Raw genomic sequence first — 27,153 nt, forward strand, 5'->3', positions numbered from 1 at the left:
ACTTAAAATAATTATATATATATATATATATATATAGTGAAAAAATAAAGTTTTTCTATATGTAAGATATTGGTACTAGACAATATTAATGTTGAGTTACCTCAGCTGGTGAGTAGGGGTATGAACACAGTCTCAAACATAGTGTCTCCAGGATCCCAAGGAAAGCTAGAAACACAAAATACAATGCCAGATTTGGGTTCAGTGACTCTGGAAACCTACTTCTAGACCCCATCATGCCTGAGTGGCCTTCCAGATGCACTTCAGCCCTCCTTGGTACCCTTAATACCCCTAAAAGCACCCCAAGGGGCTCTACCCAAAATAAACCCTGTTAGGACAATTGTCTGTGGTATCTGAGAATGTGTGTTAAGGTCTGTCCTGCTATCTCATAAGTGGGGTATGAAAATAGTTTCAAAAATTCATCCCAAGGTCATAGGGGTGGGGGTAAGAACACAAATTTTGATGCAAGATTTGAGTTCGGTGAAATATTCTTCTAGACCCCCATCATCTCTGGGTGTATTTTAGCTTCAAAACTGTAAGAGATATTTGCAGAGAAACAAACAAATTGACAAACACACAACATGAATTAATATATGATGCTCAGTTGAATGAAAATTTCCAATTCCATATAGTATTGAATCAGTACCATGCAAATAAAGCTTGCTTATGTGGAATGGCAATAATAATTCTAATTTTATAAAGTAAGAAAGCTATTCTTTTTGTGCCATTTGATTGAAAAATACACACACACACACATATATATATATATAGAGAGAGAGAGAGAGAGAGATAGTGTGTATGTGTGTACACTATTAATTAGAGTACAATAAAAAAAAGAAATATGTGTACCTAAAATTTGGACACGAATATTTGTGTTAACACCTTTTAAGAGAAATGATCTGTAATTGATTGTTTGGATATATATATATATATATACATTTCACTTATTCCATTTGTACACCTCTTGAAACCAAAATTTCGAACAGTACCACATAAATTTAGTATGTGAAATTGGTATAAGAAAGGGATCATCACAATAGCAGAGGGTATGGCAGTGATGAGCTCTTTAGTTTACTTTATTGCTGTCAGTCCTATACATGTGTGACCGAAAAGAAAAAGACAGAAAAGACCGATCTTTTACTAATCTAAACACTGTGGCTTTTATCACACAGCATGAAAGAAAAGCTTCTTTTTTATATTTGTAAACACCCTGAATCTTTAAACTATAACAGAAAAAAAAAATACTACTTCTTCTACTACTTAACTTTGCCTGTTTTCTATATTGTACAATGCAGCCATCAAGGTCCCCTTTCTTGAGCTGACTTTGTGCTGTGCAGGGAAAACATGCAGCCACACAAATAACAAAGATTCTCTTGCTCTCTATCTCTCTCACTTTGTACTCTTGTTTAAAATATTTGTCTCAGCTGCAAAAATTCTAGTAGGTTTACCTAAATCAGGAACAAAATTAAACTATCCCTTTATAACAAGAGATTCTAAGATTAGGTTGGATGGAATGTTAATGTGAGAAAAAGTACAGAAGAGAAGAAACAAACTAGTTTAATGAACAAAATGAAGTACTGATTATTTCACACTCCACATACAATTGTGTTACTTATCCAGGTTGAGAACACAAAATTAAAGTAAAATAAAACTGAATGAATGTTAAATTAACATGAAGTAAAGATAAAACATGCGCGATTGTTAGTGGAAATAGAGCAATACAGATACTATACTTGTACAGTGGGTTCTGGCTCTTTCAGATCTATTTTTGTTAAAAGTTGGAGTAAATCTCTATCTGAGACTGCCAAAACTGCATTAACAATACACATTTTCTCTGTAGCTGACAAATTAGAAAAAAGGGCACTGGTGCATGAAAGTATTTCGACTCCATGTAGCAGTTGAAATATATTCCTGAAATTCAATTTTTTTTTAACTAGTCAAGCTACAGAAAGTAACAGTTCAAGCTGAATTTTGCACCAAACTTCAACTTTATTATGTATGTTCCAAAATTAGAACTTAGAAAATTTTAAGAACTTTATAGCTATGAAGTATAGAATAAAGATGAGTAATATATATATATATAGTATTTTTATACTACAATACAACATTATTGTATTAGTAGTATATGGGTGAAACATTGGCTATATTTTATTTCGTTCCAAAATGTTTTTTGTTCTTCTTCTCTGACTGCATCATTTTTTCTACCAAGATTTACCTGATACTTTGATAACAGTAGAACAGATGTATGAAATGCATAAATAAGTTTTTACGTGAGTAAACTTTTAAGATTTTTATGTGTGATATTTTTACATTTATATTGAGTAGTGTACCTCATGCTTGTCATACACCTAACCTCTGTATTCCTTTTATGTTTTGTTTGTGAAGAGTTATGTGTAATTATTTAAAAGCCACAAGAAACACTTCTTTGTAGTTTATTATGTGGGCCAAATAAATATGAATTTGTAGTTTCTTTTTGTTATGTAAATAATTCTGTGGTAAATAACTTGTATTTGAGAAAGTAAAATTGTATAATCCATATTGAGAATAACATAACTATAGGCTTATAAAACATTTTAAATTATTTATTATAGCAAATATTATATAAACAGTGTCATATCAAGATTTTAAAAATAGTAGCAATAGTTGTGTTTTTCAATTATTGTTTGATAATTTGTGGATGTACTTTATAGTTATTTTTTATCAATCACTGCTTTCAGTTGTTTTAAGACCCCTAATGATATCTGAATGGTTTTAATAGCATGGACAGAAACAGATGAGTCAGGAGCTGTTCAGCATATTATTCAGAAGGAAAAACAAAGCACTTTCACTGTCAAAGATGGTCAGTCAGAAAGTCATCCAGGAACTGAAGGTGAGCTAAACAATGTTTATAACTTGTAATTTATTTTGTAGTTTTTGTATATATTCTGTTATGGTGTTCTACCTTTACAAAGCACTTTTATTAACATGGTATTCTTTAATTTTGCTAATTTGTTATTTCTGTTTTCTTTAGTCCATGGCTGGTCAGTCGAGACTGAGATGGCATGAATTTGGATAATTTTTAGATTTTTTTTTAAAGAAAAAGTATAGCCTATTGTCATTTTGCAGACAAAGGCAAATGATCAATTGTGTGGTTGATAATGCCTACACAGCATGAGAATCATATGTGGGCTGTACATTTATTCATTTAAGTGTTTAATATGTGATATTTTAGTGATGTATGAACATTGTTAAGTAAGTTATTGGAAGTGAGCATTTAAATTGCTGGGGAAAATGCAAACATTCAAAATCCAGGTTATCATAACAGTAAAAAATACCATCAGTTCAACCATTTGATTTTATGTAGTTCAGTTCTCAATACATTTTATTATTTCCTTTGAAAGACATGCATAGAACTGATTACATTGTTAGAATTATTATATTCTGATTGGACATTGTACTTACAGTTAATAGTTTGTATTAACCCTCTTTACTGAGTTCTTTTTATTAGTTCTAACAATAAAGAAAACAAAATGTATATTGAAGTGCCCAAAAATCTGTCAGGAAAGAAAAGCCACTTTGCATTTTAACAAATATATTTATCATTCCTTACTCACACGTACTTGCTCCAGCTGTATGGCTTTTAATGACATGCTAGTGGTTTTGTTTGTTTTTATTTATTGTTTATTGTAAGAGTTTTCTGTTTATTACCTTATGTAATGTTTTTGTAATTAAACTATGAAATGCTTTTGTTGTCATTATTTTTTAATTTTTCTATAATTCTTAGACGGAAATAAATTTTAGATCTTTGTTTTGTAATTTCTCTTATTTTAGATGTTTTCTTTGTACCTGTGGGTTGTATTGCATGTGAATGCTTTTTTAAGCAAGTTTAATTCAAGCATGAATAGTATTTTTTTAAGCAAGCACAGAAGATTTATGTACAAAAGAAACCAATCCACAGCTGAGATTTGTCACCTTCCCCTCTTGACCTCAGGTGATGACACAACTGTCTCTTCATCAGTAGTTTCCGAGATCAGTCAGGAATTGAAACATGAAGAAAAACGGCTCAGCTTTGCAGAAAAGAGAGATTTTTTTCAAAAATTAAGTGAGACATATGACTCTCCAGCAAAAAAGATAGATCCTTCCCTATATTTCTCATCTCATGATGGTATTGATTCAGATATACAGAAACCTGAAGATTATGATATCCAGAAAATCCAGATGGATATTGAACAGTACCCTCAAAAAAGTGAAATTATTGAAGAGCATAAAAGTTTTCAGGAACGACTACATTTTTTCAAAACAAGCATTGGAGAATCTGAGCAAAGTGGCTTTACAAAAGAAAACATTCCTACTGAAACATCTACAAAAGGAATGCCCGGAGACATTCCTGAGAAAGAAAGAAAGCTTGAAACAGATTTCAGAGAAACTGTCATAAAAGATACAGCAGGCCCTGAATCAGAATTTAGTGAATGTTTTACTGAAGAATATCAAGTTATTAATGACATGGGAAATGAAATGCTTGAGAAAGAAAAGATTATATCTGAATTTGCACCAAAAGAACAAAGAAGGGAAAAGAAGTTACATGAAGTAGAAGAAAACATTCAAGAAGAATTGATTAGAAAACATAATGGTTTTGCATTGGAAATTGACAAAGGTATCTCTGACAAGATATCTCATCTTTCTGAATCTGCCAAACAAGATGTCATTGTAAAAGAAAAATTACAGGAAGAGTTTGAAGAGAAGTCTGTGCAAGAAATTAGCCAAACCAGCCTTGACGAAAATTTTCTAGTGAAACCTAAACAAAGTATTACTGAACAAGAACAACCTTTGATTGACTGGGAGTTGAAAGAATTAGAAATTCAGAAGGATATGACTGACAAAAAGATTCTGTCAGATATCAGCACAGCTATTGCTGAAAATAAGTATCTAATTTCTTCACAGTCTAAGGAAGAACTGAAATTATTGAAAGTTGAAGAATGTAAGCTAAAGTTAGAAGACAGCAAAACTATGAAAGAAGAGAAATCATTAGACATTAGGAAAACTGAACAAACTGTTTTTGAACAAGAATGTTTTCTCAGTGAGTCTAATTTGGAGAATCAAGAAGTACAAAAAGAAGAGGAGATGCAAAATACTGAACCAAAACAAAAATCTGAAGACATTAGTATTGAAAAAGAATTGCCAATTTCAGTTTCAAGTACCACAGAACAGATACAAAAAGATCTTATACATTGTCTGGAAGAACCCAGAAGTATATTAGCTGAGGATCAGTTATCAAAGAAACTAGACACAACAAAACTAGAATATACAAAAGGAGCACCTTCATTGTCTTCAGAAAGCTCCACTGAAAGTTTCATTCAAGGAGAGCAACAATTTAGCACTCAGAAGTACGAGACTATCAATATGAAAAAAGAAATTGAGCAATCTCAAAAAAATGTCTCATTCAGTTCTGAAGAAGAAGAGAGAGAGATGTTGGAGAAAGAGTTAGAACAAACTTCACTGAAAGATGTTGAACAACAGGCTACATCAATGCTCTCCGAAGTCTCTAAGGAGAGTCTAGTTGTTGAAATTGGTACCACTTGTGATTCAGAAAAGACATCTGAAGAAGATGAATTATGGAAAGAGGTTGAAGATAGTAATGAATCAGTAAAAAAAGAAGCTGATTCTTTTGAAACTGACTCCCAAAGCCCCACAGAAAAGGAAAGATTGGATAAACCAATGATATCAGATTTTTCCAAAAAAGATGAATCTTTAATGAAATCAGATACTAGCTTAAATGTTAAAAGTACTGATTTATCAAGGTCACCTGAACAGTTTGTTCAGAAGGATGAAACAGATTCAAAGACATACAGAGAAATTAAAAGAGAACTTGATAAGAAAGAAAGTGTTAGTGAAATAGATGATAAACAAAGTGTTTTTTCTACCCAGGAATCACCATCAATTTCACTAACGTCTCAGGCATTTGGTAAGAAATCATTAATATAAAGGTTTAATTGTAGTTTTCCTATGTGATAGTTTGTTATTATAGAGATATAATTTTTCTCTGAATTAAGTAGTTTACAATTTCATAAGCTAAAGAGGCCAGGGCCAGATTTAGTAATGTTTTGATATAATCTTTATAATTCTGACACAGTACTTTACTTCTGCTCACATACATAGCTATTCTCATTCAATGATTCCCTGTATTTGCCAAATTGTTTTCGAATACCACAAGTCTTTTACTCTTACATATCCCTCTGTTCACATGGTTTAACTGATTCACACATGCAAATCATCATGTGACAAACTTCCACCAACAGATGTGCCCCACACATACATGACTCATGTGACTCCCTCTATGCTATTCTACCTAATTATCACTTCTCTTTTGGCAGTGGATGTTTTATTTAGTGCTTTCTTTGAATTTTCATAGCCTTTATTTCTACTTTTTTTTTTAATAAGCTGATTTAGTTGTGGTATTTCATTTCGACCCAATAGCCTTTATTTCTTCAGTTTTCATTTTTTTTTTTAATTAAGCTGATTTAGTCGTGGTATTATTTCATATCATCCTGGTTATGGAACTTAATAATTTTTCTACGCTTTTCATTCTTTACCATCACAGTTATGTTTGGTTTACGTTTGATTTGTGAATTCTGAAGTACATGTTACCACATCAGAGGTTGTACCTTCCACCAGCACGTTTACTCAGGCTCCTTGTTGGCATGTTTGTAAACTTTGTCTCTTGCTTTACACACATGGTTCCTCTATTGTTGAGAACATTTGGGAGAGGCACGGTTTTGTCCCATGTTCGTTTGCCATTGCCTTATCTTTGGGACTTATGATGCCTCGCCCCTTTTGTCCATCAGTCAGTGTTTGAAGATTTTCCAGCAACTTTGGAATCCCTAATGGAATCTGTGAGATAGCAATCAACTCTTTCTTCATTGGTTGATCATTTGTCTCCCACAGATCCTTGACCATCCTCTGTTTCTGTTTCCAATCTTAATCCTTCCCAACCCTTACCTGTTCCTTCCACATGAGGATCTTCTTCTCATTGTTTTATTTGACACCTAGTGTGATGCTGCCAACAGTATTGGTGACTACCCTGTAAGTTCTAGTCCATTGGGGGCTTGTTTCTTCCACTTTATTCATCTGTGGTGAGATTTTCAGGGATCTATAGATCCTTCAGGTTTTATCCAAGGGACTTGTCATCAATTTCCACTCCCCTCCATTGTCTCTGTTACCCATTTCCTTTCAATTGCTTTGGGATCCTACAACATGTCAGTGTCTGTCTAAATAGACCTCTCTCAGAATTCCATCGAACTTTGTAGTTCATCCTTTCTCAGGGTTTTATTCCAGGTCATTTATCGTCCCCAAGAGACTGGCGATCTGTCACACCCCAATCAGTTCTTGGTGCTACATCATTTTACCATGGAGTCATTTCTCACTTTCCAGTGGGCTTTTTCTCTGGGCTTATGGGTGACCAAGGTTGATGTCTTGAATGCTTATCCATATTCCTATATTGCAGCAGTCAGGATACTACCTTTGGTTTGTTCTTTACAGGATGGTTTATCAATTTGATTCTCTTCCTTTTGGGCTTGCAACTGGAGGTCAAGGCTTTTGTCAGACTTATGCACACTTGATGGTTGCACTTCCACCATCAAATGGACAACTGGCTTCTGCTGACCCATTCCAAACTGGAATCCACCCAACACACTAATCTGCTTCTTTTGGAGGCAGCTCGGGGCAGTTGATTGATCAAGTTGGAGAAATCCTTCCTTGCTCGTACCCAATATCTTATCCATTTGGGTGTCTTGTTCAACACTCATCTCAGTCAGGCCCAACCTTCTCCTCTTTGACTCTGTTTGATGAATGCCCTTACTGCTCCCTTTCTTAATGCTCATCAAGACTTATCTCTTTTGGGAATGTGGCTCTCTGTAGTGGCACTTATCCCCATGAATTGTCCTCATATGAGATCCCTTCAATGGACTTTTCACGATCAATGGAACCTTGCACAGGATCCTTTGAATATTCCTATTACCCTTCCTTCTTCTCTTGTAGATGATCTGCATTGGTGGTTGGACAAGGCTCACACTTCAGCAGGAGTTCTGCTTCCCCCCCTCATCCAGATTTACATATTTTCATAAATGCTTTGCTTTACATCTGGGGGGCATGGGTCAAGTAGTAAGTTGCTTCAGGTAAATGGTCTATGACAAAACGTTCTTACCATATCAATATCCTGGAACTTCTTGCTGTCCTTCGGGCTTTGGGTCATTTTCTTCCTCCTACTCACAATCGTCTGGTCACGATTCATGCCGACAATTCTATAGGAGTGGCATATATCAATCACCAGGGAGGCACTTGCTCTCGTTCCCTTTGTTGTCAAACATTGGAGCTTTTTTTATTGGGCCTGCAGGCACAGTATTCATCTACTTAAGTTTCATGTTCTAGGTGCTTTTCACCTTGTTGCGGATTGTCTATCCCGACCAGACAAAATTTATCCAATGGAGTGGTCTCTAGATCATTTGGTTTTCCAGTGGTTATGTTATGCACTTGGGTGGGTACCCCACACCTCGATGCATTTGCCACTGTCCTCAATACCATTTAACTTAGTTTTGGTCTCCGGTGCCTCATCCACTTGCTCTGGCTGTCAAGTTTTTCAGTCAGGATTGAACAGAAAAATTCCTTTATGTGTATCCTCCTATCTGACTCCTTCCCAGAGTGATTTCTATCATCCACTCCATTTCATGTCAAGTCCTTCTGATTGTCCCCTACTGGCCAGCCTAACCATGATTTCCATGGTAGCTCCAGATCCAATCTGTTCCACTATTGCCTCTTCCCAGCACTCCATTTCTTCTACAGCAGCCTCGATCCCAAGTAGTTCATTCCACCATTCTTACCCTTTGTGTTTATGACTGGTTTTTATCAGGTCCTTGGCAAGAAAATCTGGTGTATCATAGTGTGTAGCTTCATTGTTGGCACATTCAGTTCGACCTTCTTCCATGGAAGTTTATCAGCATAAGTTGAATGATTTCCGCTGTTGGTCGTTGGGTTGTGCATTCTCCCCTGCTCGTCACCACTGTTCCTCTTATTAAGAATTTCCTCACACAATTATTTGATCAAGGATCTTTGGTCTCCTCAATTGCAGGTTATCTGGTGGCTTTATCCTGCAGTTCATTTTTTCCTAGTACGGTAAAATTTTTGCCTCCTATACCTTGTCACTCTTGTTACGTCACTTCTGGATTAATCGCTCTCCACAGCGTGCAACCATTCCATATTGGAATGTCAATGTGATACTTCACTGCCTAACTTTACCTCCATTTGAACCTTTGTCTTCTTGTTTCATATTTCATTTGTCCCTTCAGGCATATTTCCTCATCCTTTTGGTCTGTGGATGTTATCAGTCAGATTTGTTTGCCATCGATGTTTCATGTACACTGTATCATTCCTCTTATTTTCTCTCTTACCTGGATTGATCTTTCCTTCCCAAGACTTCGGTGGTTTGAGAGGGTAATTCCTCCTTCTCGCCGATTTCTCTTCCAGCCATTACCCACCTCTATTCCCAGATCTGATCTAGATAGACTTCTGTGTCCCGTTTGTGCTCTTCATTGTTATATCTCTTTCACAGCTTTCTTCCATCATAACCATTCTTGTCTATTCATCCCTTGGTAACTATTCTTTGTTTGTGATCTCTTTCCTTCCACCCTTACTAGTTGTATTTGGCTTTTAATTTTATTGGCTTATTCTTCCTTTTCTCCGTTTTCCCATAAATTATTCTGTGTGTCTTCCCATCAGATTAGGCACCTTACTTTTTACCTGGCATATCATCTGCATCATCCTTTGGAGGAAGCTCTTCAAAAAAAAGGCATGTGGACCACTCATCATACTTTCATCTCTCACTATCTGCATCATGTTACCATTTATTCCTTGTCAGGCTATCATCTTCAACCTGTTGCCATTCTACAGGCTTCAGTGGGACTATAACTGGGCATGTTTTCTTTTTTTCATTATATATCTTTTTCAGGGGCCTGTCCCATGTTTCAATCTGGATCCTGCTCTGTGGCAAGTTGCACCTGGCCAGGTATACTTAGAGTTCTACTCAAATCTGCACTCTAAGTCCATCTTGATTTTATTTTCATATTTTCCATGGCCACTAAACACACACTGTTCTGTAATATTCCATATACTAGAGATTGAGAGTTCTGCAAAATTGCTCATAGGTCATTCCTCGCAATATATTTGATTCATAAAATGCCTGTCTGAACCATACTGACCCACGGACTTCCTGGGTAAAGCAGAAGGAGATTACTGCCCATCCCTGCTATTCCTTAGATTGAATAAATTGGATTTGGTCTGCTTTTCAATATAGGGTTTTTTGGTCACCCATTGCACTGTCTCCAGTGTGAATGTACCTCCTTAACGCTTTCCAGTTCTAAAGCGGCTGAGGTGAGGGACCATGTAGGTATCCTCCCGAGTGAGAGATATACAATACATACAATAAAGACTTCATTCAGTTGAGAGTAGTGTGGTGGTGTTCTGCTAGTGTAGACAACAAGATGTCCTCTAAATGGATGCTCCATCTCTGCAAGGGTTTGTCCAGGAAGATGTTGCAGCTTTTGAGTGTGCAGTCATAATGATTGGAATCCCTCATTCTACCCTTGCATGGACATTGGTTCCCAGTGGTTGAGTTTTGGATTTAGAACTGAAACAATTAGCATAAGTCCTGACACGAGATGAGGGTGTCCCTGGTCCCTCACTTAATTCATCTCAGGTGCAGTACTCCAGTGTTATGGGTTATGGTGGGTGCACTTGGCAGTTGCTCTACTTCTTCCTTTTGTACTACCCCTCAATACCTTTTTACCAAGGGTGTTACTGCATTTGAGGGGGTTCTGGTCTGTTTAATTTGAGTGGATATCTATGTACTTCCTTCTGCTCACATGTGCCATGTTCACAGATTGGTGGTGGGATTTCTCCCTCCAGTCAAGTAAACTTTAGGTGAAGACAGTAAGGTACTTTGTTGGAAGTTATAATTTTCCTACACTGAAAATATATTTCCAACAGGTACTTATGTTTGCTTAGTTTTTTGCCTAAACTCAAAAGTGATAGCTCGATAGAATAGCATAGAGGGTGTCACGTGTGTGGGGCACATCTATTGGTGGAGGTTTTTTGCATGATGATTTGCATGTGTGAATCAGTTAAACCATGTGAACCAAGGGGTACATAGGAGTGAAAGGCTTGTGGTATGAAAAAAAATTTGGCAAATAGAGGGCAGCACTGAATGAGAATAGCTATGTATGTGAAGTGTAGTGTAGGAAAATTATAACTTTTGTCAGAACTTGGATGTAATAATTATTGACATGGAATACACTTAGGTGCACCTTTGAGATTAAATGAACAATTCCAGAAAGCTTATACAGTGTCAGTTGTTGTTTTTTTTGACACAGTAAGGTATTTTTTAAAAGAAAACTTAATTTAGTAAAATGTATGTAATGTATTTAAAAATAAATAAAAACTTGTTATTTATACATGTTTTTCACTCTCATTCACCTGTTCTCTAAGAATGTTTCTTTCCACTTTTTAACACTTTTATTTATACCTTTAGTAAAACTACATAAATTAGGAGAAGAGATCATTATTATATAGTTGCAGAATGTTCCTGTGAATGGTGGCACTAATATTATTATGTATTCCATAAAAATGAGAGAGTAATTATTCATTGAAGGTATTTATCAGGCTATGACACAGTGTATGAGATAGGTCTGAAGGAGAGCAATGGAATAATGAAGAACAAAAGATCAAAGCCAGACACCAGGTAAAAAGCCTGAAATGTTATCTTCAGAGAGCAATGAGGAGTTCCAGTTACTATCAAGATACTTCCCAGTTGAGACTGCAGAAGACGAGGATATATATAGTCAAAGAGTGAAATTCAGTCAAACTCACTGATAAACATACCACATATAGAACAGAAGTATGATCCTACATAACACAAAAAACCTAAAGAAACAAGCTATAGATATCACAGGAAAAAGACTAGTCAAGAGGTGAGACCACCAATAATAACAGGCCCAGAAGAAAAGAACCTGTTTTTAATCATTCACAACCAATATAAGATGTTTTGCATCTTACCACAGAAGGTATTGATAGGAATATTTCAGCCCTGGCCTCAACATTACTAGCTTGTATCTAATGTATTAAACTGAAGTTTAGAGATGGTCTCTCATTCATTTTAATATTAGTTTAAGAAATTAATGTATTATAATAATGTTTAAATATAAAGGCCCTTCTATATGTATTAGTAGAAAGTGTATTTCTTAGCCTGATATGAGTTTACATTATGGTATATATCAAAAGAATGTTAGCTGATAGATGAGCATCTTTCTTATAACTCAGTAAATATGCAGTTAATTTGATAATAATATTTGTTAATTAATGTTCCTTTTAATCATAAATTATTTCTTAATGAAAAACAAACTTGTCTCAAAAACAAATTATTTACCAGTTTTAACTATCAGGTGATTGCCTACCTATTTTGCTTAGAAATAAATGACTGAAAGACACAAAAGAAACTACATGAATAACTTTCTTCTTTTAACTTTTTCTCAACTTAGTTGGTTCATATGCTAATGTTACATGTTTTAGTAATCAGAATCATAGGTTTGTAGATTAGACTTGTTACTCAATGAACAGTTTAATATACTAAGAAACTTAAATTTCACTGATAAAAATAGTGTGAGATATTGACCCTAAGCAATCTTAATACATTAGATAATAATTTTGAATTTAACTAGTTATCCACCCCCAAAAATATATTTATAAATATATTTATAAGCAAATTTACTGTAAACTATCAGACTTCCAGTAATAGTTTAGATTACTCCACCATAATACAATAGTGTGTAGGCTGTCAGTCAGTCAGTCAGTAGACACTAAAATTATGTCACATAAAGGATCCTTAATATTACAATTTGTACTGTCCTGATGTCAATAAAATATGTGCATGCTATGAATCACAAGAATGATTATACACTCTGTAGGCTACAACATAACATATGAACTTCAAAAGCAAGAAATAAAAATATTTGTTACTTTTAATTTTGGTTTTATTTACTCTTGAAACAGAACACTTTCGGAGACCCTGTGGAAGTACAACTAATAATATTTTTGTTTGTGACCTACCACCAGCTTCAGTAACTAACTTCTACATGATTATGTGTTTGTCTATGTGTGCATTTTGACTGGAAAATTAGTTTTATCTAGAAATTTTAAGATTTATTTATGAGAATGGAAAGTTTTTTATGGCTGCACCTAAATCTTGAATAGTTATTTTTGTGTAGAAACGTCTTCACCTATTTCAGACTGTAATAAGCTATAGAATTTTGGTAGCCAAGTTATATTGTGAACAAAAAAAGAAAAAAAATGTGAAAAATATTAGTTGATTTTGACTACATGACCAACCCGATTTAAGTAGTAAACTTATGCCTGAGAAGCCTTTCAGAAATTTGCTGGAATTGACTAGAAATCTTATAATTGCTCTGATATAAGGTTTTTTTTAAATAAAATTTAGGAAATGCAATGAAATGTTAAAAATATTAGGTGTAGCATAATGTTATTAGAAAATTAATACAATAGTGTTCATGACAGATATATTTTACTGTATTTGGTTATAAGGATTGTTTATTTTTTGTGAGTAAAGTTTTGTTGGAGAGGATCTATCTAAATTTTCTTTGAATAAATATATATATATAAGATTATTATGTGAATTCTTTTATCATTGTTGACAATACAATGTTTAAAATGTTGGATGCTCTAACCAAACCACGAGATTGAATAGACTTTTCCTCATTAGGTGTTACAATAGAAAGGATATTGTTACAGCATCTCTTCTCAAATACTTAAACGGCATGTAATATATGAAAAAAAATATTGTGGTGTCATTATTCTACTCTTTCCTCTACTTGTCAAAATATAATTCTAATTTATTATAACCCAACTATGGATGGAGGCAGCTTGAATGTTTTAATTGGTTATAAAATAATTTATTATGATTAAAACAGATCCCATTTGTTTGTGTTTAGCTTGAATTTGTCCTGCATTGTTAGTAGAACTAATCTCAATAAACATCCTTAAAAAAATAAGTGTTTCTGTACAAAAAAGGCCAGCAGGCTATATTTATATTTCTGAAATGATCCCACTTACCTATGCACCAGGTAGCTATTTCTTGTATGCCTGCCATTTAAATTTTCTGCATGCCACTAACCTTGAACTGTCTTCCATTTAAATCATATGTTTCAATGTGAACTGTGCTAGTACATAATGTAATCATTATGTGGCAGTAGCCCTCCAGCAATAGGAGGACAAAACACCCTCCATGTGCAGTAGATCTCCATAAGTACTTGCACTTGAAATGAACTTCATTCTTAAACTTGTCACTGCCATTAACAGACATGTTTAATTTTGCTCTTCAAGTTTGAAAGATTTTGTACAACTTTTGTGATTGCTTTGACTTAGTAATAATTATTATCATAGTTACAGTCTTTGTGACTGTTTCATCTTTCAATGCATGCCTGATCTTCATTTTCTACTTTTATGATTTTATAATTTCATTTCTCACTTTGTTCATTCCCAAACAGTGATAGACAACAAGCTGTGTTGTTTTTCCTGACTCCAACTCTATAGTTAATCCATCTCAAAGCCCTTTACTCTTCACAACTCATTTGGGCTCATCCTTCTCCATTTTGTCTGCAAGTCATGGAGTATCTGGCCACCTCAGCTCTTTTGGTCCTTTATCTCACAACTGGCTGTTGTGGTTGTGGACACAGTTTGCATTAGAATATTGTTCTTCATATGTGTTCCCTGCCACCTGCCTACATCCATGTGTCTTGGCTGTGTTCCACACATTCCTTGTTGAATCCTGCTTATAGCTTCTTATTGGCTAGATCCGTCTTGGTTTACTCTTCTGACATCTTAGGCACATTTTCATCTTCTGTCACTTCTACTTACTTACTCCAACTTCTGTATTACTCTTTCTTCTAGCAGTGTCATCCCTTTGTCTAAGCATGTGGGATTGTCCATTCCCTACTCGATGGCTAGTTTCTCATATTGCATTGCCTTTCTTTTGTACCACTCATTTCATTCTTTCACTCTCTCTGTTCTCCAATGCAAGTGACATTTTTATCACCACTGGTCAGGCAATCTCTGCTTCTGGGCCATTTTTTTTGTTACCTGTCATTTAGACTTTTTTATCAGGCTGTTTGACCAGAGATTGTGGGTCTACACCATGGCAGGATATTGTACATTCTTATCAACCGCCTTTTGTCTTTTTTTGCCATGATTCCATCTTTCCTTAGCCTGTCCTTCTTTCCTTTTTCTTTCCCCTCATCTGTTTCTTTTGCCTGATTGGGACCCTCTTGTGGTTCTTTACACTCTCATCTAAACCTATTTGAACCCTTAGCCACTTGTTTCTTCTCTCACCTTTACTTGAAGGCCTCTTTCCTTCTCCTTCTGGTTTGGGGTCATTGCCATTCTGACATTTATGCTTTATATGCCTTTCACACTCTGTTCCACAAACCTTACTTCCTTTTGCTTCCTAAGCACTCTTTCCTTTTTTTCTACATGGATGGCTTGAGAGGGAGAAGGGTCAGGTCCTTTTCTCTTTTGTCATTTCTGCCGACAATGATCATTCCTACCTTAGATGTCTTTGTGCCCCTTTCAGGCAGTAGGATGTTGCTTGACATGCATGGCTGTCATTCATGACGTTTGCAATCACTTATTCTTGCTGTGTGACACCTCCTCATCCAGAGATCTTTAGTCCACTACTCTTAATTATTGGATTCATCACTTTGTTTGGATTATTCTTTACTTCCCTAGTGGACAACACTCACAGACTCTATCACACCATTTTTCCCTTAATGCACTCTAGCCTCACTATTGAGGTGACGTTTAGATGAGATCTTACAAACAAGGAGGATGTCAATATCCAACACATCTTCCTTTTCATCTGGCTGTTTCATCTCCATATAGACATCTTTTCCCTCTAGTTACCATTCTCCACTCTACTCACCAACTTTAATGGGGGAAGTACCTCATTTATTTTTTTTAACTACTTTTAATCCTCATCAACTCTGGGGTAATGGAAAGTGTTAAGCCCATCTGCCCTAGTCCCTTTATGCTCACTGTTGAGATGATTACAACATCCCTGGAAGACCACTACAGTTTTGTTGTGTGTGTGTGTTCATGTATATATATATATATATATATGTGTGTCCATTCCACACCATACCTTCCATGGAATATCATGGAAAAGGCCAGTATTGAGGAAGTGCCTTTCCACTTCCCTGGCTCACACATTCCAGCTTTTCAAAATAGGTTTTGTGGTGACCCATTGCACTTTTTCTCGTAAAAGACCTTTGCAGTGATTAAGTCAAATTGGGTCCAGACACCTCATTGAATGCAAAACTCCACTGGTCTTTGTGTGGAACATAGGAGACATTTACCATTACTAGTTCCTAGCTGCTGGGGTGGTTGATTTGGAGAGTTCATCACTTGGAGAGATTCTGAGTTGGCAAGCACAATGCAGTATGAAGTAGGACAGGGATGTTCTTGTTAGTGTATTATAGATCCTCCCCTGTTCTGTTGTATACTTATTTTTTGATGGTTTTGACCAGTGGGATGGACATTGTTTCTTCTCAGGAAGCAGGAAAAATCCTAGTCCCCATCCCTGTATGTATGGATAGTACATTGTACAACAGAACACATACCAAACTGTGTGGTCTGATTATTGTCCTAGCCATGCTATGTCTCATGTCCGTTTGACTTAATATGTGCAAAAGCTCAATTGGTCATGTATTTTCCACCCATCCCTGCAACACTTTGAGTCATATTTTTCCTTCTTCCTTTCATACTTCCACCTGGACAAAGAGTATACCTTGTCTGAGAAGAGTCAAGTCTCCCACAAGTGTTGCCCCTCTATTAAGCCCTTCTTGTTGGTTGTCACACTCCCTGGACTTTCTCCTTCTGATGCCTTTTCTGAAGAGAACTCATCTAGGTTTTCTTGTTTACATCTGTCCCTCCACCACATCAGTGTGGAAATCTAGCTACTGGGTGCAGAGAGTTAATTGGATCATTTTAGAAATTAACATTTTTCCTTACCTGAAAATGTATTTTTGATAAATACTTACCTCTCTGCACACCTTCAAACCTCCCCCCCCCCCTACTACTACTGCACATTATTTTGGCTTCATCTAAGAATGAAATTAATTTTGAGTTCAAGTGCTTATGTGGATCTTCTATGCATGGAGAATGTGTCATTGTCTTATTGTTGAAGGCTATTGCTGTACAATGATGACATATGTATTAGCACAGTTCACATCAAAATGTGATTTAGGTAGGAGATAGTTCATGGCTAGTGGCATTCAGAATTTCAACTGGTGTGCAAGAAATACCTACTGGATGCAGAGAGATAAGTATATGTGAGAAATACATTTTCAGGTAAGGTAACTGTTAACATTGTTTTCTAGGATGATTTTGATAAATTTGAAGGTAAAGTGGTAATCTGAAGATACAAAAGGAATTGAAAGCCTTAAGTATGTTTGTCTTATTTAAAAATCTTCTCAAATATATTTGAGAAATAAATGTATACATTAAACCTTCCACTAAACATTGCAAGTGTGTGACTTATTAATTTGAAATACCATTTTGTGTGTAAAATGTAACTTTATACTAATCTCACAAATAGCTTGATCTAGATTCCATGGCCCAAAACTACAGATATAGGGTTGAAAGCTACTAACTTTTTTCTTCACTAATATTATAGCACTTGACTCCACTGTACATCAACCACAAGTAGCAAGTGATACAGGAAGAGAACCTTCCCATATAGAACCAACATCTCCTCCTACTGAACATAAACTTTCTTCACATGAAGATAAACAGTCTCCCTTGTCCCGTCCATCTCCTCCTGAAACTACTTCATACAGTACAGAACAGGAAATATCACCTGCAGCTGATTATACGGTATATCTTGTACCAGAAATGCAAGTTCATGTTGGGGTATCACCAACAGAAAGTAAACCAGCTGCAAGTGAAAGTGGTAAAGATGAGGAAAAACAAGTAAAAAAATTGGAAGAGGACTTTGATTCAAAATTGGTATCTGAGCCTCTATCCGAAACTGAAAAAAAGCCTTTAACCAATATGCATTCTTCATCTCCCCAGAAAACATATTCGGAAATACAAAGAACTGAATATGCTTATGGAAGCAAAGGCTCAGAAAGTTCTGATGGCATTGAAGATGTTTCATCTAAAGTTTATCAAGTACATACTTGGACAGAATCAACCCATTTATCTGAAATTTCTCAAGGCTCTGAAATAGATGTAGCACTTCATGAAACTCCTGTTGGATATGAAAACACAGCTTTTGCAGGAGTTGATGTTATAGATGAACCTGCCATGCAAGAACCAGATTCTGGAAGAGCTACCAGTCCTTATGAAGTGCTACGACCATCAACACCCACGCTACCTATTGGTCAAGATAAAACTGTCAAAATGGACCAGGAAATATTTTCTCAGTTCTCAAAACAGAATATGGATACAAGTGAGAAAGACAGTAAAACTCATGTAGAACACCACATTAAGTCTCAGATTTTTAATGAAGAACTTGACCTGTCTATAGAAGAAAACACTCCAGAAAAGAAAGACATTCTAGAAGAAAAATCCATGATACAAACAGAAGTAGACAGAGATATCATAGTTGTTCAGCAAATTCGTTCTGAAATCTTTGCTCATGAACTAGCAGAAGATATAGAAAATGACTTACCAGAAGGAAAGGATATTCCATACGACCAGGGGAATGCTAAAAGCAAGGGAATCATTGAAACTAAAGCTTATGAGGAGAAAGGGGAGATAATAGACCAAGTTATTTCAAGATATGACATTAATATTGCAAAAACTGATGATAAACAAGTTTATGAAAATGAGTTCTCTCAAGAAAAAAATAGTATCATAGAGAAGTCAGAATGGGAACAAAAGTCAAAGATTGTTGCAGTGGAACATGTAATGTGGGAGACCTCAGTTCAACAAGATTCAGAAGAAATTATTGAAGAAGAAGTTAAAGAACTTCCCAGAGAAAAACAAATAATTGTAGAACATGAAGAAAATGAAAGTTTAGAAGGTAGTGTAGATGATTCAGAAAAAATTGAATCTTGTGATAAACAGAAAGATATATCTAGTGAAGAAAGTAGAGATGATGAGATTCTTTATTCTTTAAGAGAGGAAGCAACCAAAGTTGCTCAGGATATTATTGAAGATATTAAAACAGAAGTGAGTCGATGTCATACACTAGAACATTCTCTTTCTGAAATATCTGATGAAGATCTTGTTGAAAAGTCAGAAGAATATATGCTCAGCCATCAAGAAGTAGAATATTTATTAAAAACTAGAGATAAGCCAGAAGAAAAAAGAGTTTCTTTCTCTGAAGACATGCCTGAAATCCCTCAAATAACAACAGAAGAATTTGAAACTATAGAATGTGATCAGATGCATACAGAAGAAGAGGAACACAAAAGTAAACTAGAACACTATGAGCATTTGGATGATCAAGAGAAAGGTGATACATGTGCTACTTTTAAGGAAGTAGTTTTATCTTCTGAACAAAAAGTATACCAGAAGGAAACAGTTAAAGGGGAAGATAGTTATAATGAATCAAAACCAAGTAGTGGTATTATTTGTGACAAACAAAAGAAAAAATATATAACAGAAGCACAAAAATTTCCAAATGAGGTGCAGAAAACTCTGACACAAGCAACTGGAGACAGGACAGATAATTTCTCCCAATGTTTGTCATCTTTTGAAAAAATTCAGTTAGATGATAAATTAGTGACTTTTACTACTGCAGGAAAAGAAACTAAAGAAGAAAGTGCTAATATAATGACATCTGAAATCAAATTATTTGAAAATGTTACTGAGGAGGTAAAGGAAAAAGAATCAGACCTTCTCTCAACACATGCAGAAGATGATGAGAAGATGCTTAAGGAAAGTATAGTAGAAAAGGTGCAGAAACAAGATTACATGTCATCTACTCCAATAGTACTTGATCAAAAACAGGAAGAAAAAGCTTCATCAAAGAAACAACTAGACCTTTCTTCCTTTTCTTCATACACACACGTAGAGAAGTGCATATCTGATGACTTTGCTAAAACTGAAAAGGATAAAGAGATTTTTGATATGCATCTTACCTCTGGTGAAAAAATACAAATAGTTGAAAAAAAACTTGAAAATATTCAGCAACCAGGAAATGAAACTGTTGATGTCAGTAAGAAAACTTCGGTTAAAAAATCAGAATCATCTGAAAATATCACATACAGAGACATACAGTCTTTCACTCAACAGAAAGAAACAGTTATTCTTGACAGTTCAGAAGAGCTCATTCAGTCTCTTTATGAATGTGACCAGTTAATGAAAGATGAAAAAAAAACTGCAAGTGTCCAAAAAAGTACAATAAATTATCAGAGTGAAGACAGCTCTTTTGAATCAGTAGACCTTCAGGAAAAAATAATCATGAGAGATCAAACCATTTCAGAAGCTACAATCAAATCTGATGTGGAGAAGAAAAATGAATCTGATAAGTTAGATAAATTTATCTCTGGAAGGACAACTGACTTATCTGAACTATCTAACTTAACCAGAAAAGAAAAACAGATAAGCAGAGAAGGTGAGACCTGCTCTAGTTCAGGGGAAACTGACAGCCATTATTATTCATTTGAAATGTCTGACAGTGGAAGAACACCTCGTGAAACACCAGCAACAAGCAGACCTTGTTCATCAGAATTTGATATAAATATTAGTGCACCAATATCCTCAGAGTATGAGACTTGTGCTACTTCACAAGAAGTTTCAGGAGACATCTCAGGTTCCTATTCCACAGCTTATACCTCTCAAGAAATATCTTTTGCTACAGCTCATTCATCACTTAGTCACAGTTCTCGGGAGTCTGCTATTTCAGTAGATTCTGAGAGTTCGGGGCATTTAGCTAGTGTAGAAGTTTCATCAGAAGCAAGTGAAACTCTTGTTCCTTCAGCACAGGAGATGGAACAAGAGTTTGGAAGAGATATAGAAACCCCAACTCCTGATGATAATGAAATGGCTCAAGCATTTGTTGTCAGAGAACCTTATGACTCTGAAATACCTGAAGAAGTAATTCGAGGAGGTGTGGAGGTTCCATTTTTAAGTGACTGGAAGACAAAAGAGTCTTTTGAAGCTTCTTATCCACAAAGCTCAGGGGCCATATTCAGTCAGTGGTCAAACCTAATTGAAGTGCATGAAATCCCATCTAGTCCCTTTGAAATCATAACAGAAGAGGACTTAGCAGATTATCCAGGGGATTATCTAGAACATATTTCAGAATCTGAATGTTTGGACTCTCACAAAGCTGAAGAAAGCAAGCTCAAAGATAAACATAAACTAGAAAAAAATTCAAAAGAAATTAAGTCTGATGATATTATCCATGAACATACTGCCACTGATGTTGTGGTAGTGAGTGAGACAGTTCAGAGTACAGTAGGTATTGAGGGCCAAAGAAGTATATCTGATGAACAGACTCCCATTTTAGATGGCCAGTTATTTTCTGATGAGCACACATTAAGATCTTTTATCTATAGACAGGAATCAGGTGCCTATTTAGCAGCTGAATCAGTGGATGATCTAACAGATCAAATGAGCTGTAGCCAAGAAGAACTCTCTGCCTCAGAAAGTTCTGTTACCCATAGTGAACAAACCTGGTTGTCTTCAAGTGTTGAAACCACTATCTTGGCTACTGAACAACAAACATGGCCTTGCTCTGGAGCTGTTAGTCAAGACCAACAGGTAACTGAAACTATGCATATCTTTGCTGAGCAACAGTTTTCAACACATGAATCATCTGATGTGGTATCTGAACAACCTCCAGAACGCTCACCTTATCCAAGTGATTTAATGCTTTACCCTCAAGTTAATGGCCCTGTTGAAGTAGACTATGTTCCAGAATATGATGCTCCATACCCAGAATCACAAGAACAAGAAACAGAAGTAGAGTCAACCTTTGCTGAAGGAACTCCAACAATGTTTGCAGTAACAGGTGATAGCAATAGTAATGATACGCAAGACACATCAGAGCAAACAAGTATGGTTGAAGCAACAAGGAATATACTTCTTTCAGCAACAGGAATATCTGCTTTAGTACCTTCTCAAGTTCACCAACCTGAAAGTGAAAGAGTTTATGATGAAAGCCAAGAATTACAACCACCAACAGTATCTTTAGGACACACTGTTTCAGAACAATGTTCTGAGTCCGATTCATCAGAAGGAGATATACAAGATATTCAAACAATTCAAGAAATACAAGAACTTCAAGAGCAGGAGTATGCCCAAGAATATGAAACATGTAGAGCTGAAGCTGATGAAGTGTATTTTCAGTACTATCAACGTCAGTATGAAGAAAATGAAGAAGAAACACAGAATCTTCCATGTGAAGTAGATAAAACAGTTGATTGGCCTGAATCAGAACTGTTAGAAGAGTTTTATGAGTCAGGTAAAATAGCTGAAGTTTCAGAAGACCAGGTGGATTCAGAAATAAAAAGTGTTTTGAGTCATGCAGTAGAATCAGAGCAAGAGAAAGATTTAGAAGACATAGAACGCCCAATGTCACCTGAGCCACCAGATTATAGTTCTTTGGGAGAAAATGACAGTTACCTCCCAGAAAGTGATCAAGGTTCAGTGTTTCTTCAGCAAAATATACCATCAGCTCAAGAAACTAGTCTTAGACATACTTCTGTCACTTCAACAACACAATTTCCAGCTACTAAAATTATGAGTGAATCTACATCTGCAGATCAACAACTTGTCACACATACTGAGGGCTTTTCCAGACAATTTCAAACAGACTCACACATCAGTGAATCATTTGAAATTATGGATAAAAAAGAAGTTGCTGACACTAAACCGGAGGAAGACACTTATGACATCATTACTGAAAATGAAATTCAAACAGTTTCTTCTATTGAGAAATCCTCCTCTAGTAAAATACAGCAAGGAGACATCATGGAAGAATCTTTATTGTCAAAAGCTCAGAGATCATGTGGACAACAGTCTTTAGCAGAATCACATATAGCAACAGCTGTATCAGAGAAATTCACAATCCAAGCACATCAAGCTTATAAGCATGACATTGAGCAGGACAGTAATTTCCAAAGCAAAAATGTGATGGAAGAAGACAAAGATGGTAGACCATCTGGACAAAAGGTAACATATACTTATGGTATACAGTTTGAAAGAAAACAAGAACATGACTTAGAAGAAGACAGTTTTGGGGAATTATATACACATCGTGAAGAAGATGAAGATGGGTTTGAAGAAATTGAAAGAGCTAGTAAAACCAAACCATCCTCATGTGAAAAGATTCACTCTTCAGATCTCAATGCATTTGCAGGGAAAAAGTATATAAGTAAAAGTGAGCAAGAGGATGGGTCAGTTTCATCCTTACAAGAGTTTGAAAATCTGGAGTCAGGAGTTACAATAGGAGAGAAATCCAGTCTGGGATTGGTTGATTTAGTTATTGGTAAAACAGTCTTAAGTAAATCAGGAGAAGTGGATGATATCTCTCTCTGTTCTCAGACTGAGTTTGAGCAGTTAGAAAAGGAATGTGAAGAAGTTGAGCATGCAGCAACCAAGGAAGACTTCTCGAAATCTTCTGAAATTAAAGAAAGTTATCATGTTCAAGACATCACAGAGGATGCAGAATCAAGTGAATCAGATGACTATGAGAAAAGAATGAGTGAAATTGATGAAATTATTCGACAGGCCCAAACCAATGTTGAACAGTTCCATGCTGATCATGACCAGTCACTTTCAGAATCTGCTGGTTTTACCATTAAGTTGCAAAAATATACAGGAACACTTTCAAGTGAAAGCACAGAAAGTAGCCTCATGGAGAAGACCTCATCTCAGAAAGATGATCATGACATTGATTCATTAAATGGGAATGGAGTTTTGGAAAGACAAGTTTCTGTAGAAGGTCACATGTTAGAAACAAATGAACAAAGTATTGTTCATGAGTTAGAAACTCGTCCTGCTTTACCTCAGCACATTATAATTGGTAGAACTGTAAGTGGTCACTCAGCTGAAAGTTGTGATTCTCAACCACGAAGCTCCACTTCTACTGTGACTCAGTATGATATAGAGTCTTTGAGAGAAAGAGAAGCTGAACTAGAAGAGACAGAAGCTGTTGGTGACCTGAAATCTAGGTTATTCATAGACCAAAGAGTTGAAAAATATGGAACTCTAGAAGAGGATAAAGATTTTATGCATGAAGAATTTGATCATTCTTTTCATGAAGATTCAATTTATGAAAAAAAGGAAATTCATGCTGAAGAAAGTTCTTTGCTTAGTGATAAGTCAGCTGATGTAGACTCATTACTAGAAGAAAAAGCAGATAAAGACTCACTGCAAGAAGAAAGGGATGTGGACCAAGATTCACTTCATGAAGAGATGGATTTACCAGATGATCAGGAAGCAATCTTACCTGGGGCACAGAAAGCTTCAGAACAAGTAATTATAAAAAGTTCTTGGCACCAGAGACACCTATCTGAAGATGAATGTGACAAAGACTCTTTGAAAGATGAACATATTACTGGACAAGACACAAGTTCAAGTGGAAAAGATGGACAAGGTAGTGGAGGTAAAGGTGATTGTATGATATCAAGCACAGATTCTTTGGAACCTAGCAGTTCTACAGCTACACATGCCACATATCAATTTGAAACTGATTCAGTGATGTCTTCTAGTGTAAACAGTGTTCATACCTCAGGAGAGGAGTCAACAATGGTATCTAGCACTGACACTATTGAACCAGAAGTAGTTCTTTCTTATTCAGTGGGAGATATGTCTGAAGCTACAGAATCTCATAAAATCTTCAGCAGAGATCAAGTAGAAAGCCATTTACAATTAAAATCTGAAATTAGGTCACTTGTAAAGGATGCTGATAAGAACTACAAAACTGTTATATCACAAAGCATGACACAACCCAGTCAGTTAATTATTTGTCTTAGTGAGGAAAGCACTAAACCTCGCATGAGTCATGATGTAGAGCAGGTGCTTGGAAAAGATGCTGAAACGTTTAGTGCTGGTAAATCATCTGAAGTTTATGAAGAAGTTGAAGCCAAAGATGAAAGTGAAAATCAAGTGGTTATCCATTCTGTGGAAAAAGATATTGTGTGGCAAGAAAAACTTGATAGCACAGAATCTGAAACAGATATTGAAGAAAAAGTGAAAGATGTTATAGAAAAACAAGTTACTGGGGTTAATGATGGTGATGAAACTCAGAAAGATCACCCAACAGATGAAAAGGGTAATCTAGTCATTACAAAAATGATCAAACAACATTTAACATCAGAACCACAAGTGATGACTTACCTGGATGAAGAAACCCCTGAATCTGGTGTGGCTTCTTATGTAAAAAAGTCATTTGAGGCTGACAAAAATATAGCTGTTATACAAAAACCATCTGAAAGCGTAGAAGAAATTGAAACCATAGATGCAAGTGGAAATCAAGTTATTATCTGTCATATTAAAAATAATATTACCTGTGAAGCAAATCGTGATATCACAGATTCTGAACGAGTTGTAGAAAAACATTTAAAAGATTTCATACCTAAACAGACAATTGATATTGATTATGGTGATGATGAAGTTGAAGGACATCCCTCAGTAGATGAAAAGGGAACTGTAGTCATCACAAAAACTATAAAAGAACTCTTGAACTCTGAACCGCAGGGCCCTGAAGAAACACTTACTTGCCAACTAGTTACTCACCTAGATGACAAAACCTTTGAATCTGGTTCAACATCTGATGCTGTAGAAACATTTAAGGCTGAGAAAGATGCAAGTATAGCTTTTAAAGATGAACCATCTGAAATGTTAGAAGAAATTAAAACCACAGGTGTTAAGAGAAATATCTTATATGAGCCTACTATTAGTAGTACAGATAAAATAGAAGAAAAATTAAAAGATTTATTAAAGGAACAGACCCTAGGTGTTGGTAAAGATCATGAAGAAGTTGAAGAACATCAAAAGGTGGATGAAAAAGGAAATGTAATCATCACAAGGACAGTAAAACGACATGTAACATCAGAACCACAGATTCATAAAAAAACCTTTATGGGGCCAGATGCTGAGAAACAGACTAAAGAGTTTTTTCAAAGTTTTGACTCACTGAAACCTACTGAAGATGAAGACCACTATGAAGGAGTTGATGACGAAGGAAATATGATACGTGTAACCCAGAAATTTGTTGTGAAGCCAGAGATACACACAGTGACATTTACTGGCCCTGATGCTCATAAACAAATGGAATATTTTATGAAAACTTGGAGTGAAAGTCAGGATGGTGAAAGGGATTCTAATGATGCACATTGTCATAGACTAAACGTTTACACAAATGATTCCTCAGGTGAAAAAATTTCCTCTTCTCAAGCTGAACCCCAAGATACCCAATCCCCACCTGTTTCATCTGTTTACTTCTGTGCTTCCTCTCTTTCCAAAATGCTTGATTCAGATGACCATGAACACAGCTCATCTTACCAGACTGATGAAGGATTGGAGTCAGGTAGCTGCTCATAAAACTATTTTTGCACCATTTTTTTATTCTTTCTTGTTGTTCTTCTATTCTGCATGTTTTAATTAAACAGGCATCCATTTGCATGACACTATATATTACATGTAATTGATATTATTAACCTAGTTATTTTGTAACACAACATATCTTCATTGAGTATGAAAACTTAGGGAACCATTAATTTCATTATTATTTTATAAATGCCATATTATTAAAATGATGTCCTAGTAAAACATTTAACATATCTCAAACAGAACTTGAGAAGCAAAATTAATGTTATGATCAAATGAGATACGGAATTGGAAGTTTGAGATCTCAGCAAATTGTTCATGATCATATTGTAAAGCATGTCAAGTTATTAGTTATATTTATTTTTCAAATATATTTGTATCTCATTATGCTGTAACCAAAATTCCTTAGATGCACAAACAAATACTTTTTTAAAATGATTAATTAAAATAATGAAGGAAATATTATTTCACCTTCCTTGCCATATTCTTTAATAATTAGTGATAACTTGTTGGTTATGATGTTAAAAGTATAAATTTCAATGGTACTATGAAGAT

The 27,153-nt window shown here is 35.5% G+C and overlaps 1 protein-coding gene across 10 annotated transcripts in view; it reads left to right on the forward strand.

Moving 5' to 3' along the window:
• The window catches only part of LOC106463825 (ankyrin-2-like), a 253,624-nt gene that overhangs the window by 208,069 nt on the left and 18,402 nt on the right, over window positions 1–27,153 (forward strand). For 9 of the 10 annotated variants that reach the window (XM_013923893.2, XM_013923894.2, XM_013923895.2 and 6 more), the window contains 3 exons: window positions 2,756–2,866; window positions 3,968–5,938; window positions 17,762–26,578. In XM_013923893.2, coding sequence (XP_013779347.1) covers window positions 2,756–2,866; window positions 3,968–5,938; window positions 17,762–26,578 — 10,899 coding nt within the window. The remainder of the gene's footprint in view (window positions 1–2,755; window positions 2,867–3,967; window positions 5,939–17,761; window positions 26,579–27,153) is intronic. The other variant, XM_013923899.2, reaches the window with a different exon arrangement.

The sequence above is a fragment of the Limulus polyphemus genome, unplaced genomic scaffold, assembly GCF_000517525.1.
Source record: "Limulus polyphemus unplaced genomic scaffold, Limulus_polyphemus-2.1.2 Scaffold1493, whole genome shotgun sequence".
Classification (NCBI taxonomy): Eukaryota; Metazoa; Arthropoda; class Merostomata; order Xiphosura; family Limulidae; genus Limulus; species Limulus polyphemus.